Source organism: Phyllobates terribilis, unplaced genomic scaffold, assembly GCF_046119375.1.
Source record: "Phyllobates terribilis strain yellow unplaced genomic scaffold, ASM4611937v1 Scaffold_470__1_contigs__length_1423970, whole genome shotgun sequence".
Lineage (NCBI taxonomy): Eukaryota > Metazoa > Chordata > Amphibia > Anura > Dendrobatidae > Phyllobates > Phyllobates terribilis.
Genome location: NW_027363230.1, coordinates 85,031 through 102,628, shown reverse-complemented (window position 1 = coordinate 102,628; position 17,598 = coordinate 85,031). Strand labels below are relative to the sequence as shown.

The window sequence follows — 17,598 nt, the reverse complement described above, 5'->3', positions numbered from 1 at the left end:
TACATGGTGGCACTGCAGAAGCGGGTGCCCACACTACATAAAATACAGTGATTGTATAATACACAAACAGTTATATATGTACAGTAGGTGATATCCAGAAGTCTATTGATCCTATCCTGAACATTATTATTGGAGAGTTTGGTGAATGGTCAGGACTGTCCATTAATTGGGATAAGTCGGTTATTCTACCATTTGATGATATCCCTAATTCCAGCATATTAGAACATACACGAATACAAACGGTTGAGAAATTCTAATACCGAGTATAAGTATAACAAAAAGATCTCCGGATTACATTGCACTGAATCTATATCTTCTTCTGGAAAAGTTTAACCCCTTTCCAAACTTCTGTTTAATAGTACGCACAAGGTAGTGACCCCCGGTTCAGCACGGGCTCCGGGACATGTCAGCTGATTTATACAGCTGACGTGCCCACAACAGCCGCGGGTAGAATCACGTTCTATTCGCAGCTGTCAACTAGTTAAATGTCGCTGTCAATCTCTGACACCGGCATTTAACTCGCACTTCCGGGAAGCGCGTTATTAGCGCTGCCCATCGGTGGCCCCGTCTCATGATTGCGGGTCACCGATGGGTTGGCATGAAAACCCGGGGTCTTCAGGAGACCCCTGTGGTTGTCATTTCTAGATTGCTATGAGCACCGCCCAGTGGTCGGTGCTCATAGCAAGAGAGCATTTCTGCTGCATACAAGGGATCTGCTCGTCCTCTGTATGCAGCAGAGCCGATCAGGCAAGTGCTGCTTCTAGAAAACACTTTGGCCAGCATTTTGAAAACAACGGATAGGTGGTGTGGAGGGGATACCACTCACACCCCATAACCACAAAACAGCGCCTACTCAAAAAATCTATGAAAAAACGAAGAGGGCAAATGAGCATAAATAAGCTTTATTATTAAAAATTATTTTAAACAGTATCAAAAATATAAAGACAATGTGTAGACTTGCGGATCATAAATCCCACCATATCCTTAGACCCATGGAAAAGTAAAGGACTAGGTACCTAAACAGTACATCACAGATTGAGATGAAAAAATATAGGCACAAAAGTAAATAACTATAAATAGGCATGGGTCCCCTAAGGAATGGAGTCCTAGGGGGAACCATGAAGATACGCTAACATCACAGGATGGGCTCAGGTCAGTGACTGAGGTATGACACTTCACCTAGAGATACCATCCAGAAAAATTTAGATAGAGAGTAGGTAAAAGGAAGGAGATGGGAAAAAGGAGAAGGCGGGAAAGGTGGTACAAGCAAACATTGAAAGTACTAAACAGTAAAATGGGGGTCAGGTCAATTAGGTAAGAAATGTATCTTTGAATTCATCATATAATATATCACCAACATGACCAAAATGACTCACCCAAGAAGGTACAGAATGGTGCTTGTAAGGGGGACAGAGGAGGGCTGGTTGCTCCCGTCAGAACAGGCCTCGACGCGCGTTTCGCGACTGCTTTCTCAAGAGGCATGTGCTGCTTCTAGTCTCCCATGGAGACTATTGAAGTAAGCAAAAAGTGTAAAAAAATGTTTTTAAAAATATTAAAAAAAATAAAAAAATATATAAAAGTTTAAATCACCCCCCTTTCGCCCCATTCAAAATAAAATAAAAAAAACCCCACATACACATATTTGGTATCGCCACGTTCAGAATCGCCTGATCTATCAATATAAAAAAAGAATTAATCCAATCGGTAAACGGCGTAACGAGAAAAAAATTCTAAACGCCAGAATTAAGTTTTTTTGGTTGCCGCAACATTGCAATAAAATGCAATTAACGGACGATCAAAACATCGGATCTACCCCAAAATAGTATCAATAAAAACATCAGCTCAGTGTGCAAAAAATCAGCCCTTACCCGGCCTCATATCCCAAAAAATGGAGACGCTAAGGGTCTCGGAAAATAGCGCCTTTTTTTAATTATTATTTATTTATTTATTTTTAGCAAACTTTGGATTTTTTTCACCACTTAAATAAAAAAGAACCTATTCATGTTTGGTGTCTACAAACTCGTAATGAGAATAATAATGGCAGCTCAGTTTTAGCATTCAGCGAACGTGGTAAAAAAAACAAACAAAAATAAAAACAACTGTGGAATTGCACTTTTTTTGCAATTTCACGACACTTGGAATTTTTTTTCCCGTTTACCAGTACACGATATGGTAAAACCAATGGCGTTATTCAAAAGTACAACTTGTCCCCCCCAAAAAAGCCCTCACATGGCCATATTGCCCGAAACATAAAAAAGTTATGGCTCTGGGAACAAGGTGGGCAAAAAACAAAAATGCAAAAACAGAAAATCCCAAGGTCATTAAGGGGTTAAAGAGAAAATCAATGCGTAGTGGAGATTACCATTATCAGCTGTAGGAAGAGGGAACTTATCAATAATGATATTGATGCCCCAACTATTATACATTCTGCATAATGCCCCTATTTGGATCCATAATTCCCATTTTCAGAAAATTCATAGCAAGTTTTGTTCTCTTATATCAAAAAGAAATCGGCTAGGATAAAATGTGAATAACTACAAAGTGACAAGGAATCTGGTGGATTGGCGATTCCTAATGCACTAATACATTATATTGCAACATTAGGGAGGGTGGCAAAGCGCTGCAAACCCAAATAGGATTAAGGGGTTAAGTACCTCAGGACACCGTGGAATATTCCTATTCATATAGTGGAACTGAATGACCTCGCACACAAGAAATCACTGTACCCTACACTTGCTCTACTCTACAAGGTCTGGGATAGGGGTAAAGATATAATGGAAATAGGAGACTGCAATGAATCTACACCTATATGGTTTAATAATAAATATACAGAGGTCTATAAATTAGAGGGATTCCGGAGTTGGGTGGATAAAGGAATATATACGATATAAAACATATATAACATATATATGATATGAAACACATCGTCTGAAGGGATACTTAAGTGCTTTGATCAATTAAGGGGGAATTTGGGTTGACAAATAAACAATTCTATGAATATCTACAGTTTCGGCATTAATTTAATGCACAATCAAGATGGACGCCCTTTTGGGTAGAAAATAATACTTTTGTTAAGTTGGTATTAGAGAAGGGAAATACTAAGGGTCGTATTTCTGATATTTACTGAGTCCTTCTTGATAATTATTTAAAAATATTTCCTTCTCCAGCTAGACAAAAATGGATGGAGATATAGGTCCAATTTCTGAGGATCAATGGGGAGCGGTATTAGACCTGGTTCCCCAATTATCTTTACATGAGGCTCAGAGATTTCCCCAGATCATATTAATACACAGGAAATATAAGACGCCTAGATTCCTATGTAACATAGGATACTGGACTGCTGCTGAATGTCCAAGATGTAACATGGATGCTGCGGGCCTATTACATCCGCTATGGGAATGCCGGGAGTTAGGTAAATACTGGAAAGGAGTTCTGTCTATTATAAAGAGGGTATATAAAATAGATATTCAACCAGACCCAAAAAATGCCTATTAGGTATATTAGAGGATGATATGGAATTTAACCCAATTTCAATAGGGATTTCACATATTTTATTTCAAGCTAGGAAACATATTGCATCCAAATGGATTAACCCCTCACGTCCAGAAATTAGTGAATGCAAAAATAGGATAAATAATATTATCAGATTAGAAAAAAGGGTATATAAAAAACAAAACTCAATGAATAAATTAGAGAAAATATGGGGCTTATGGTTGGATACACCTAGAATGCCATCAAGGGGGTTATTGTTGGAGAGACAATGACTTATGGGGGAGGGGGCTAATGGCGAGGTCTAATGTTTCATTGTAATGTGTATTGGAATTCCCTAACATGTGGTATGGGTAATATAGCACACCTATATGTGTATAGGATTATAATGTTTATTACAATATTATGGTTATATAAGATTTCAAGAATGTGGAATGTTAATTGTAAGATATAGTAACTGCAAGTTATCAGATGGTAATGGGGAAGCTGAAAGGATATATAGGAGAGATGCATGTATGTCATCCCTATGGTATGTTATTTTTTTATTGTATGTACTGGTTTCTTGTTTTGAAAAAAAAAAAAAAAAAAAAAAAACCTAATGAAAAAAATCTCAATAAAAATTTATTGGATTGAAAAAAAAAAAAGATTAGAAAAAAGGCTTCTCCCCTGTGTGAGTTCTCTGGTGATTAACCAAAGCTGATTTATGGTTAAAACATTTCCCACATTCTGAACATGAAAAAGGCTTCTCCCCTGTGTGGATTCTCTGGTGATTAACCAAAGCTGATTTATGGTTAAAACATTTCCCACATTCTGAACATGAAAATGGCTTCTCCCCTGTGTGAGTTCTCTGGTGTCTATTAAGATGTGATTTATGGTTAAAACATTTCCCACATTCTGAACATGAAAAAGGCTTCTCCCCTGTGTGGATTCTCTGGTGATTAACCAAAGCTGATTTATGGTTAAAACATTTCCCACATTCTGAACATGAAAATGGCTTCTCCCCTGTGTGGGTTCTCTGGTGCTTATTAAGATGTGATTTATGGTTAAAACATTTCCCACATTCTGAACATGAAAAAGGCTTCTCCCCTGTGTGGGTTCTCTGGTGCTTATTAAGATGTGATTTATGGTTAAAACATTTCCCACATTCTAAACATGAAAAAGGCTTCTCCCCTGTGTGAGTTCTTTGGTGATTAACAAGATTTGATTTCTGGGTAAAACATTTCCCACATTCTGAACAGGAAAAAGGCTTCTCCCCTGTGTGAGTTCTCTGATGCTTAATCAAAACTGATTTTTGGTTAAAACATTTCCCACATTCTGAACAAGAAAAAGGCTTCTCCCCTGTGTGGGTTCTCTGGTGACTAACAAGACCTGATTTAAGTTTAAAACATTTCCCACATTCTGAACATGAAAAAGGCTTCTCCCCTGTGTGGGTTCTCTGGTGACGAACAAGATCTGATTTAATGTTACAACATTTCCCACATTCTGAACATGAAAAAGGCTTCTCCCCTGTGTGGGTTCTCTGGTGATTAACAAAAACTGATTTCTGGTTAAAACATTTTCCACGTTTGGAATAAAAAAATCTATTATCCATTGTGTGTATGTTTTGATGTTTAAGAATATGCTTTTTGAGGGTAAAACTGTTTCCATTTTCTGAATGTGAAAATGATTTCTTTCCTTTAGGAGAAGTTTGTTTTGTAATGCTTATTTTATTTTGATTTTCCTTAGTAGTCGGTAATGAATCAGAAGATAGGACCTGTTTCATAGAAGAAGTAATGATATTCACTTCAATTGTATCCTGTGGGATCTCAAGATCATCCAATTTAAAAATCTTCTGTCCCTCTGATCTCCCGGTACAGTCATCTGCCAAGAAAAAAAACAATTATTAATTTTGAATAAAATATCCTTGAAATTTATATTTTTTAACATTTCTACTTAAAATGTCTAAACAAACACATCCCTGGGCTACATGCTAATCCAGGGAAATGAAGAGATATATGCTCACGTTTAAATATCAATTTTATTAGACACAAATCTAAAAAATAGAGGAATATTTAAACTTGAGCATATATCTCTTCATTTCCCTGGACTAGCATGTAGCCCAGAGATGTGTTTGTTAGATTGATTTAGAAGTGGTATGCAATCTTTATTTATTTGTCTATGGGATTCTTGTGTTAATTGTACTTAAAATGTCTGTAGAAATGGCAAGTTATTGACAGAATGACAGTTCACAGTCTAATAGAAAACCTCATAGGATGAACCAGTAGAGCGTGGTGTCCAACTGTTTGTTCATTCTGCCTCCAAAATATGGAATAAGAAGCCATCAAAAAATGTTATGTAGGGAAAAATGATACCAATAAAAACTTCTACTCATCTCACAAAAAACAAGTCCCCACTCAGGTCAAACAGAGGTTTCCACATTATTAGTGGCTCAAAGGCTCTTTAGAATCAACATGGCTTCCATAAACCAATCCAGCAAAATCCGCTCTCCCGAAGTCAAATCCACCCTCGCTTCTGAGCCTTGCAGTGTGCCCAAACAACATTTAGCATCCATGTATTCGTCATTACTATAGTGAGAAGAAGCCACTTAATTTACGGTGTGTGTCTCCTGGAGCACAATCTGGGCACTATGTGTTTGGTAAAAAATGGCCAATGTGCAATTTTTTCTCTCCAACATCCACTGCGTGCTAATTTTCAGAAAGTGCGTGTGAAGACAAAATAATCGAAACTCCTATAGATTAATTCACTGTGAGTTATAATTTCCAAAATGAAGTCACTTTATGGGGATTTCTACTGCTTTTGTTTTCTGACATTTTGTCATATTAGGGCTTCTGCAAATGGTGGGTCCCATCTCCTCTGGTATCTGCTCCTGTGACGTCTGCTTCTGTCACCATGAGCCGCCTTATTCATCCTGCAAGAGGCGCTGGTGATGAAGGAGACGTCAGAACCAGAAGCTCTGGGTGGCGCAGGCTCTGTCCAGCCATTAGGATTCGGGTGCCTGTGACCTGTTGAATCATAGAATCATAGAATGGTAGAGTTGGAAGGGACCTCCTGGGTCATCTGGTCCAACCCCCTGCTCAAAGCAGGATTCACTAAATCATCTCAGACAGATGTCTGTCCAGCCTCTGTTTGAAGACGTCCATTGAAGGGGAACTCACCACCTCTCGTGGCAGCCTGTTCCACTCATTGATCACCCTAACTGTCAAAAAGTTTTTTCTAATATCTAATCTGAGTCTCCTCCCATTTAGTTTCATCCCATTGCTTCTAGTCTTTCCTTGTGCAAATGAGAATAAAGATGATCCTTCTACAATGTGACAGCCCTTGACATATTTGTATACAGCTATTAAGTCTCCTCTCAGTCTTCTTTTTTGCAAGCTAAACATTCCCAAATCCTGCAACCGTTCCTCATAGGACATGGTTTGCAGACCAGTCACCATTCTGGTCGCTCTTCTCTGAACTTGCTCCAGTTTGTCTATGTCTTTTTTAAAATGTGGTGCCCAAAACTGTACACAGTATTCCAGATGAGGTCTGACCAAAGAGGAGTAAAGACCGATAATGACTTCACGTGATCTAGACTGTATGCTTCTGTTAATACATCCCAAAATTGTATTTGCCTTTTTTGCTGCTGCATCACACTGTTGACTCATGTTCAGTCTATGATCTATTAGTATACCTAAGTCTTTTTCACATGTACTGTTGCTTAGCTCTATTCCTCCCATTCTGTATATGCTTTTTTCATTTTTATTGCCCAGATGTAGTACTTTGCATTTTTCCCTGTTAAAAACCATTCTGTTGGTTGCTGCCCACTGCTCCAGTTTATTTAGGTCTTTTTGAATCCTCTCTCTCTCTTCTCTAGTATTAGCTATCCCTCCTAGCTTTGTGTCATCAGCAAATTTAATCAGTTTACCCTCAATTCCTTCATCTAAATCATTGATAAAGATGTTGAACAATACAGGTCCCAGGACGGAGCCCTGTGGTACCCCACTTGAGACATTCATCCAGCTGGATGTGAAGCCATTTACAACCACCCTTTGAGTCCGATCACTAAGCCAGTTATGAATCCACCTAACAGTTGCCTGGTCCATTGCATACTTGGTCATTTTTTCAATAAGGATGGCGTGAGATACTTTGTCAAATGCTTTGCTGAAGTCAAGATATACTATATCTACAGCATTTCCCTGATCCACCCAGTCAGTGATTCTGTCATAGAAGGAAATTAAATTAGTCTGACATGACTTGTTAGTTACAAACCCATGCTGACTCTGGTTAATCACTTCATTCTTATCCAGGTACTTACATACATGTTGTTTAATAATTTGTTCAAAGATCTTTCCTGGTATAGAAGTCAGACTCACCGGCCTATAGTTCCCTGGGTCCACCTTCTTCCCCTTTTTGAAGATAGGAACAACATTTGCTCTTCTCCAGTCTTCTGGGACTTCTCCTGTTCTCCAAGAATTTTCAAAGATTATGGAGAGTGGTTCTAAAATTTCTTCTACGATCTCCTTCAGTACTCTGGGGTGTAATTCATCTGGACCTGGAGACTTGAACTCATTTATGTTAGCTAAATATTCCCTCAAAATCTTTCTGTTTACAGATAACTTGGATTCCTCTATTCCTTTAAAATGACAGTAAAGATCAGTTGATGTTACATTTTCTTTCTGAGAGAAAACAGATGCAAAATAGGAATTAAAAAGTTCGGCCTTCTCAACATCCTCTCTTACCATTTCTCCATTTTCATCCTGTAAAAATCCTATAGCATCTTTGACTTTTCTTTTACTTTTGACATACCCCCAAAATCCTTTTTTATTGCTTTTGACATCTCTTGCCAGCCTTAATTCATTGTCAGCTTTAGCTAACCTGATACGTGCCCTGCAGGATCTGCAGACTGCATTATAATCTTCTTTAGATATGCCTTCCTCTTTCCACTTAATAAACATTTCTTTCTTTCTTTTTAGCATGTGTTTAAGTTCTGTGTTCATCCATCCTGGTTTCCTTAAATGCTTCCCATTCTTCCTACTTTTCGGGATTGTTAACGATTGTGCTTTGAGAATCTCATTTTTAAAAATTTCCCATCCTTCCTGGACATTTTTGTCCTTAAGGACATCCAGCCATTGGATCCCTCCTATTCTCTTTCTGAGTCTCTTAAAATCTGCCTTTCTAAAATCTAACCTTGAAGTTGGAGTCTTCACATGTCTTCCTCCTCTAGTTATCCAAAATTCTATAATAGCATGATCGCTGCCTCCTAGGGTCCCAGCCACCTTTACCTCCTCAACCATTTCCTCCCTGTTTATAAGGATTAGATCCAAAGTAGCAGATCCCCTTGTTTTCTCCCCTACCTTTTGGAAGATAAAGTTGTCAGCAAGAGAGTATAAGAATTTGCTTGACCTGTTAGTTTTACTTGAGAGAGATTCCCAACAAATGTCTGGATAGTTGAAATCTCCCATGACCACTACGTCATATTTTTTGGAGAACTTGGTCATTTGATACATAAAGAGTTCATCCATATCTTCAGCTTGCCCAGGTGGCCTGTAGTAAATGCCTACAATGGTGTCCTTTCCGTTGTTCTCTCCTTGTATTCTTACCCAAACAGTTTCCACAGAACTCCCAGTCTCTGAAGCTTCAATCTCTGTGCAGATATACGCTTTTCTAACATACAATGCGACACCTCCTCCTCGTTTATCAAGTCGGTTTCTTGCAAATAAGTTGTATCCTTTTAGCCTTTTATTCCAATCATGTGTATCGTCCCACCAAGTTTCAGTGATTCCAATGACATCATATTTCTTTTCCTGCATTAGTAGTTCCAATTCTCCTTGTTTGTTGCCCATGCTTTGTGCATTTGTATAAAAACATTTTAGTTTGTGATTGGTTTCTCTTCCTCCCATATTTTTATTATTTAAATTGTTTTGTCTTTGTTCTTCCTTTCCACTTCCAGTAGCAGAGATCTCAATAGTATTTGTCAGCTGTATGGCTTTTTCTGGCCTTTTGCTTCCCTTCCCACATTGTTCTAGTTTAAAGCTCTCCTGATGAGTGTAGCAAGGCGACTTCCAAATACATGTTTTCCAGTCTTCGTAAGGTGCACCCCATCTCTAGCAAGTAGTCCATAGTATAGGTAATTCATTCCATGATCCAGAAATCCAAATCCTTGTTGACGGCACCATCGACATAGCAAGTTGTTCACCTGTAGAATCTTATTCCACCTCATTGTTCCATGGCCATCCACTGGGAGGATGGATGAGAAGACCACCTGCGCTCCCAATTCTTTCACTTTCTTGCCTAATTCTTCAAAGTCACTGCAGATGGTTTCCAGGTCCTTTCTTGCGGTGTCATTTGTCCCCACATGTATTAGCAGGAATGGGTAGTGATCTGTAGGTCTGAAGAGTCTTGATATCCTGTCAGACACATCTGTAATTTTTGCTCCTGGAAGACAGCACATTTCTCTTGAGGTTATGTCTGGTCTGCAGATAGCGTCCTCTGTTCCTCTTAACAGGGAATCCCCCATGACCACCACTCTCCGTTTTTTCTTCACAACATTTTTCTTTCTCCATCCAGGAGGATTCTGAGGGCTTACAAGGTTATTCATTGCTGGCAAAGTCTTATTTTGCTGTATTTGTTCATGGTTCTCCTGCGTGAGAGCCTGGTACTGGTTCCTGAGCAGTATGGGTGCTGACTGCCTCTCGATCCTCCTGCTTCTGTGGGTCACATGCTTCCATTCCTCTGTTTCGTCAGGTGCAGTTCGAATTTCTTCTATTTCTGAATCATGAAGAGATAATTCTGCTCTGTCTAAGAACTCTTCACCTTCCTTAATGATTTTCAAGGTAGTTAACCTCTCTTCTAGATTTCGCAACTTTTCCTCCAACAGGGACACAAGCTTGCATTTCTGGCATGTGAAGTTTGGCTTTTCCACTGGCAAGTCTGTGAACATGTAGCAGGATATGCAGCTCACCAAATGGCTCCTGGACTCTTCCATGTTCTTACTGTTAATGTTCTGAAAACAGTGAAAAAAGCTTAAAAAAAAAGGCCTCAAAATGCCTGCCGGCGCGCGGTTTACCAATGTCCTCTTTTCAGCTCCAACAGCCAAAATCCAGTGTTCTTTGAGCTCGCGGAGACTCTTCACTTACCCCAAAATGCAGTGGGAATATGCAAATTATCTCGTCAGGACTCCTCCCCTGGAATCATCCTGTCTGGCAATATGGGTGTGTGAGCGGTCCAGCTGAAGTAATCTACTTCAGCCAATTGGAAAGCACCGCACCCTACTAAAGCTGGAAGCATATTGCTGGAAGCGGCCAGATACAGCCTTGTTCTCCTCTGGGTCAGTCCTCTGTCCTCAGCTCCCGGCTTGTGTATTTGTTTCCTGTTGTGACCCCAGCCTGCTTATTGATTACTCTTGTATCTTCTGATTTTGTATTTTCTCTGACCTCCATGTTCTGACCCGGCTACCTGACTATTCTTCTTCCCATCTCACACCACAGAACAGCAGGTAACACTGTGGCCCAAGCTTAGGGGTCTCTGTGTAAGTCCAGATCCATGTAGAGGGGTTAAATGGTGATGAGCAAGACAATCCCTGGTATCTAGAAAATGGAGTAGATAGCGCCAAGCCTGTTCGTGGTAGCCATCTTTTTAGATGCCAGGTGACCATGAACAGTGCCCCCAATACATTGTGTCTGCAAACTATTCCAGCAAGATCTGCATTCAAATAGCTAAATGGCGCTCCTTCCCTTCTTAACCAGCCATGTGCCCAGACAGAAGTGTACAGCTGTATATAGGGGATTGTCAGATTCAAGAGAAGCTGGAAAATAATTTGTAAGGTCCATTTGTTTCCTATTATCATTTGTGAAGAATCTCAAAGTTATCACCACATAAAGTGACAAGTTAGATTAGAAAAATGGGACCTGATTAACAACACAAAACTGGCTGCAGGAAGGGGTTAAATCAGAATATTTTGGGCACCAACTACTGTAGTCAAAAACTGTGAGTATAGACAATAACACATCTATTGAAATGATCAATCTCAACAGTCTTCATCAGTAATAAATGAGTAACTAATGGTGAAACCTCTCTGGGGTAATTGGAGTATGGGGCTCGGGGGCTCTTGGCAATCTAAACTATCGTAAGGGACAATATTTTCTATCAGATGAGTTTCAAGAAGAAAAAATAGACATTCAAAGAGAACTTTTTATAATAGTGCAGAGCTGAGGTGTCTTAAATTTAGATCTCGGACATTTTGAAAAAGCAATGGAGAACTTTTTTCAAAGACTACCAGGGTATTAGAGTCTCACATAAGTGAGGCCGGCCGATCCCACCACAACCTGTAAAAAAAAAAAATGTATTCTATGTTGGATCCCTAACAACAAAGTATGTTTGAAGGGAGACCTCCAACACTAAACTGGAGTTTAGAGAAAGTATTAGCGCCCCCATTTCAGGAGAGACTGTGCAGTAATCTGAATTCCTTAGGATCGAAAACATAATGGAATTTATGACGTTGAGTGAATCCATGAAACCAGGGCTCGAGCCATGCCAACACATCTCCTGCAGGCGTGAGTAAATGTATATTACAGCCATCAGCCACGCACAGCTTAGAGATATATCATGGCACAGGTGTAATGTTTTCTGTATAGTTTATCACAATCCTGTTTGAAGTTAGATTTTAAATAAATTTTAAAGTTTAGATAAAAGGAAACTCTGTTGTGATTGCATCATTACCCTCCGCTTTCTCTTACAGGCCCATCATAATATTTTACTTCAAGTGATTTTCTCACTTGTCAGCACATTCTACGTACGCTGTCATTTGGCTTTATAGTTTACAGATCTGGGCAGGTAACGGTCAGCGTCTCCTAATCCCACGGGGTAGGTGGAGCCTTCAGGTTGTAAGTTCTACAGAACAGGGCTTTCATAATTCACAAAGTCATTTGAACATTTTCAGATGGAGGCGAATGTTATGCTCCAGCGGCAAAATGGTGATCACACGATTGTGATACAGCCGGACTACCGAACTGATAAAGCAGCCACAGCCGGTGACTGAGAAGAATCTGTGACTTCTCTGCATTTAGTGGTTACTACTCACCTGGGTAGTCATATGTAGGAATCTCTTCTTTACACCGCTCATCACCCCTCACATATGTCTCTGTAGTATTAATATGGGTCAGATCTTCACGCTGAAACAAATATTGTAAAAGTCACAGACAGGTGGAGAAGTCCCATCTATGATCAGCTCTAATCCTGCCATCTCCACCATTCTCATTACACAAGTATAAAACATATAATACTGGTGGATAAAACAAGACTGAGCACAAGACCTTCACAGCCGTCTACACATCATAGGGGAGATCTCATGACACCTTCTCTCCATCTACCTGATGATCCTGAGGAACATTGGGATCTTCTTGTTTACAGTCCTGTGGAAGATGAGGATGGGGACATCTCTCTGGTGTTGTCCTCTTACTGGATTCATCTGGAGGAAACACATACAGAGACTGAATTCATTCTTTACATACGAGTCATTCCATGTCAAGTGGACCAGTGGTCCCCACTCGACCTTCTCCGATTTTGCTGAAAATTTATAAGGGTGTACATGTATGTTTGAAAAGAGGTTCTGTACATTTTTAGGGCCAGTTCTCAAATACATTGGGCACTGTTGACCTTTCACTGGAGGTTCCACCAAGCCTGCGGCTTCAGCTAAGTGGATTTTGCAAACTTTGGCACATAGCCATTAGAGTTCTATACTGGCTATGATGCTGAAATTTGCCATACTAGCTCAACTTTTGCTGCTAAATACGATAAAATTATTACCGGCTATGATAAAACAATATTTCGGCCGCAATTTTGTGTCAAAGTAGCTTGTAAAACGCGTCGCATAAAATTTATGCCAAACTTTGCCCATATATAACTCAAGACCATAAACCAATAGTAACTGGTGCTTTGCCCTGTACACAAAACATCTACATGACTTTGCATTGCTGCAATATCACGGTCAAATCATATGTATTTGTGGAAATATTCACACCCACATATGATGAAAAACTTAAAAAAAAACGAATTTTACCTATTTTTAGGTCAAATTTCTCAAAAAGGGTACCCCTAAAATGTATTAATTCTGATATCATTAGAAAGAGCACATTTTTCTCTACAAGGATCATTGTTTTTTTTTTGGAGTCTCTCAGTTTAAGAAAAGAAAAATGCCACTGAACATGGTGTTATTTATTAATAAGCAATGAATGGTAACTGCACTATTCAAACCCTTGCGTTGGTCCATGGTGGTTATACCACAACCAATTCCCTAAGAATTGGTATTATAATCCTATTAAGAATTGTAATAATGCTGTCTTGAAATCAGCATTGTGGTGGCACAAGTTGAGAAAATTTTTGAAATTTTTGTACTGGGCTGCAGATCCATTGCTGAAGTAGTGGATATGACGAATCCCATAGATGAGAGTCTTGAGATACTCCACAATTACTGTTAAGAAAGTGTGGACTGCAACTGTGTCATGTCGTGAGCAATCACTGATTATGCACAAGCTGATGTTCTGCGCAGCTTCACCATTTAACTCCTTGAAGTAAATTACAAATGGGTGTACTGTAGCTTGACTATTTTCCCAGTGGAAACCTTGAATGGCATCTTGAACAATAAATGAGTAATTTTCAGCAAAGTCCATAAGGATCACAAGCTCTCCAGGTCTCAGATTTTCCTTCAACGATTTTAAATAGCTACTTTGATGCTTGGCGATGTAGTGATGGCTACAAAGTTTAAAAATTTTCAAAACCAATTCTTCAATGAAATCTTCTATAGTCAGTTGTTTGGTATCAAGCGTGTCTTGATCAGTGTGAATCCATTGTTTGAACTCAATAATATCTTCAGGGTCACTGTTGACAAACACATTGACTAGCATACAGCATTTATCACAACGGCCAAGCATACAGTCCTTGGATTCAATTCCACAGACCATTTTGCATATGAGCTCTTTGTAGTCATCATTGATTGGGCATGCTGCAAGCATTAGTTTGACAGTTTGGTGAATGGTACACACACAAATGGAATGTGTTCCAGCAGATCCAAAGGTTATGCACCACTTTGGCCGAAGCTCATAAAACTTGGAAAATCCAATTTCAGGGCCATTCCGATCCCGATAGGCAACAAACATTTCCCTCATATTGCTCAGTAATAGTCGCTTTTGCATCTGCTTTTTTTCTCCTGCTATTCGCACTGATACATAGTCTTTTTTACCAGGGCACATTCGACTGAATTCATCATCCTCAAAAAAATGCCTGCACCTTTTTCTTCACTTCCTCAGAAACTTTCCTGCCACACTTGATTCTAGGTAAGGCTAAGATCCCATGTTCACATTTAAGCTTTCGAGCTTGTTTGACCATTCGTTCAGAGACACCGAATTCATCTGATATAGCCTTAATGGACCAACTTTTAGGTGCCAATGTCAAGATTTGGACCTTTTCTGCCCGACTGGACACCTGCAGCTTTTGCTTCAAATCTGCCAAAAGGTGATTGTAATCCAGACACATTTTGCACTGTGCTGTTTTTGTTTGCTCAATGTCTTTCGGCTCAAGCCCTCCAATTGAAGCAATCTTGCTAGAAAATGCATTTTGTACCTGGCTTATCTTTCTCCTTGCATATCCAAGTGAATCCCGCTGGCTTACCCGTGGATATTTCAGAGGAGAGATGCCAATGGATGTTAAGCTTGAATTTAGACTTTCAGGAGAACATTCCATTCCATCTGGATCTGATTCAGAGGAAACTGGATCAGCTGATTTTTTCCTGTTAGCAAATTCTTTTCGACATGATGCACACATCTTCTGGCCAGGCTTCACATCATTCTTTGTAAATTCGTTCAACTGGTCAGCTGCTAACAAATTGATAGCTCGCAAATTCTTTTTGGTGTTATGACCTTTCTTCCCAAAAGGATTGCAACACGATTTTTGCAAATGCTCATATTTGGTCAAGAATGAAGCTTCATGGTGTAAACAGATTTGTGAATGTTCGTCAAAATTTAGTCCCACTCGTCGACCCAGCAATTTCTGTTCATCCAATCCAAAGCTTGTAAACAATTTCAACTCATCCTTGCTATGGGTGAATGTCTTAAGGTGGCACTTCGAATTGTTCGCAAGGCCGATAGAGCACTGGGCCGATTCTTCATCAATTTCATTCTCCATCGCTAAAAAAGAAATAATATATGCATTAAAATGTAACAATAGTCAATAACTTTTCATAAACAAAAAGGTTTATAGGTTTTTGATTATAATAGACATTACTAGCAACAATACAACTCTGTAACATGTGATAAGAATCTGAAAATCAAACACAAAATCAATGCATTACGCGCATAAATAACACCATGTTCAGTGGCATTTTTCTTTCCTTAAACTGAGAGACTCCAAAAAAAAACCAATGATCCTTGTAGAGAAAAATGTGCTCTTTCTAATGATATCAGAATTAATACATTTTAGGGGTACCCTTTTTGAGAAATTTGACCTAAAAATAGGTAAAATTCGTTTTTTTTAAGTTTTTCATCATATGTGGGTGTGAATATTTCCACAAATACATATGGTTTGACCATGATATTGCAGCAATGCAAAGTCATGTAGATGTTTGGTGTACAGGGCAAAGCACCAGTTACTATTGGTTTTTGGTCTTGAGTTATATATGGGCAAAGTTTGGCATAAATTTTATGCAACGCGTTTTACAAGCTACTTTGACACAAAATTGCGGCCGAAATATTGTTTTGTCATAGCCGGTAATAATTTTATCGTGTTTAGCAGCAAAAGTTTAGCTAGTATGCCAAATTTCAGCATCATAGCCAGTATACAGTAGAACTCTAATGGCTATGTGCCAAAGTTTGCAAAATCCTCTTAGCTGAAGCCGCAGGCTTGGTGGAACCTCCAGTGAAAGGTCAACAGTGCCCAATGTATTTGAGATCTGGCCCTAAAAATTTACAGAACCTCTTTTCAAACATACATGTACATCCGATCGGAGAAGGTCGAGTGGGGACGATTTTTAAAACTGGTCCACTTGATGTGGAATGACCCATACAGATAATTATAGGCCGTGTGTATTTAGTCCTGTCTATTACCTGGTGATGTGAGGGGCTGGGGAACCTCCATCATGACGACCTTGTACAGATCTTTGTGTCCTTCTAAATACTCCCACTCCTCCATGGAGAAATAGACAGCGACATCCTGACACCTTATAGGAACCTGACACATACAATGATACAGTCATCCCCCAATCCTTAATAATGTTACTGTATAATGTCCCAGCATTCCCAGCAGTGTCACCTCTCCAGTCAGCAGCTCAATCATCTTGTAGGTGAGTTCTAGGATCTTCTGGTCATTGATGTCCTCATGTATCAGGGGGTGAGGTGGAGGACCTGTGATTGGGCTCAGGGGTCTTCTCCATCCCTCAGACACAGGGTCCTGACAGCGCTCTCTAGAGGTCTTCACTACTGTGTAATCCTGGTTATGGAGACACATTAATAAATCTCACTACAGACATTTCCAGAGTCCTCACCTCTCCAGTTCTGTCCATCTGTTATTCCCATAGATAGGAATGATGTAATGTGACGTCATCAGAATCTCTCACCTCTCCAGTAAGCCGGAAGAGGATCTCTAGGGTGAGGTGTAATATCCTTTCCGCCATCTTGTCTCTGTCCATATTCATCCTTGATGGGTAAATCAGGAAAATTCTCTTATCTAGAAGATCTTCACTGAGAGGATCTCATATTATAGAGACCTTAACGAGAAGATGATGAGCCGATGTAACATCATAAATATCCGGTGTAATAATACAATTACTGGAGATAATAAGGGGAAACATATGAGAGTTATTATTTTACAGTATTTAGTTTTCTTCTTTACATCTAGTAATAAAACCTATATATTTTAGGCCACAGACAACAAGCAGTTTCTTCCACGGAGTCTGCAGCTGAACACGTTTCTCAAAGACTCATCTTCCATAAAGCTAATTCTCGTCCCATTTACCGACACTGGAATCGGCATTAGCAATACTGCAGGAGATATTCATTACACGTAACATGAGAAATAACTACTTCATGATGAGGACGACATTAGGCTTTCCTATATTGCAAGAAAAACACCAGAAATAAAGCA

General features: G+C 39.4%; 1 protein-coding gene across 1 annotated transcript in view; it reads right to left on the bottom strand.

Moving 5' to 3' along the window:
* Positions 1–74: 74 nt before the first annotated feature.
* Positions 75–17,598, bottom strand: part of LOC141229251 (uncharacterized) — a 28,801-nt gene continuing 11,277 nt past the window's right edge. Inside the window, exons 2-7 of the mRNA XM_073667440.1 lie at positions 17,072–17,282; positions 16,768–16,944; positions 16,563–16,686; positions 12,837–12,934; positions 12,548–12,638; positions 75–5,349 (exon numbers count right to left, since the gene is read on the bottom strand). Of these exons, the coding sequence (XP_073523541.1) occupies positions 4,136–5,349; positions 12,548–12,638; positions 12,837–12,934; positions 16,563–16,686; positions 16,768–16,944; positions 17,072–17,149 (1,782 nt within the window). The 5' untranslated portion in view covers positions 17,150–17,282 and the 3' untranslated portion in view covers positions 75–4,135. The remainder of the gene's footprint in view (positions 5,350–12,547; positions 12,639–12,836; positions 12,935–16,562; positions 16,687–16,767; positions 16,945–17,071; positions 17,283–17,598) is intronic.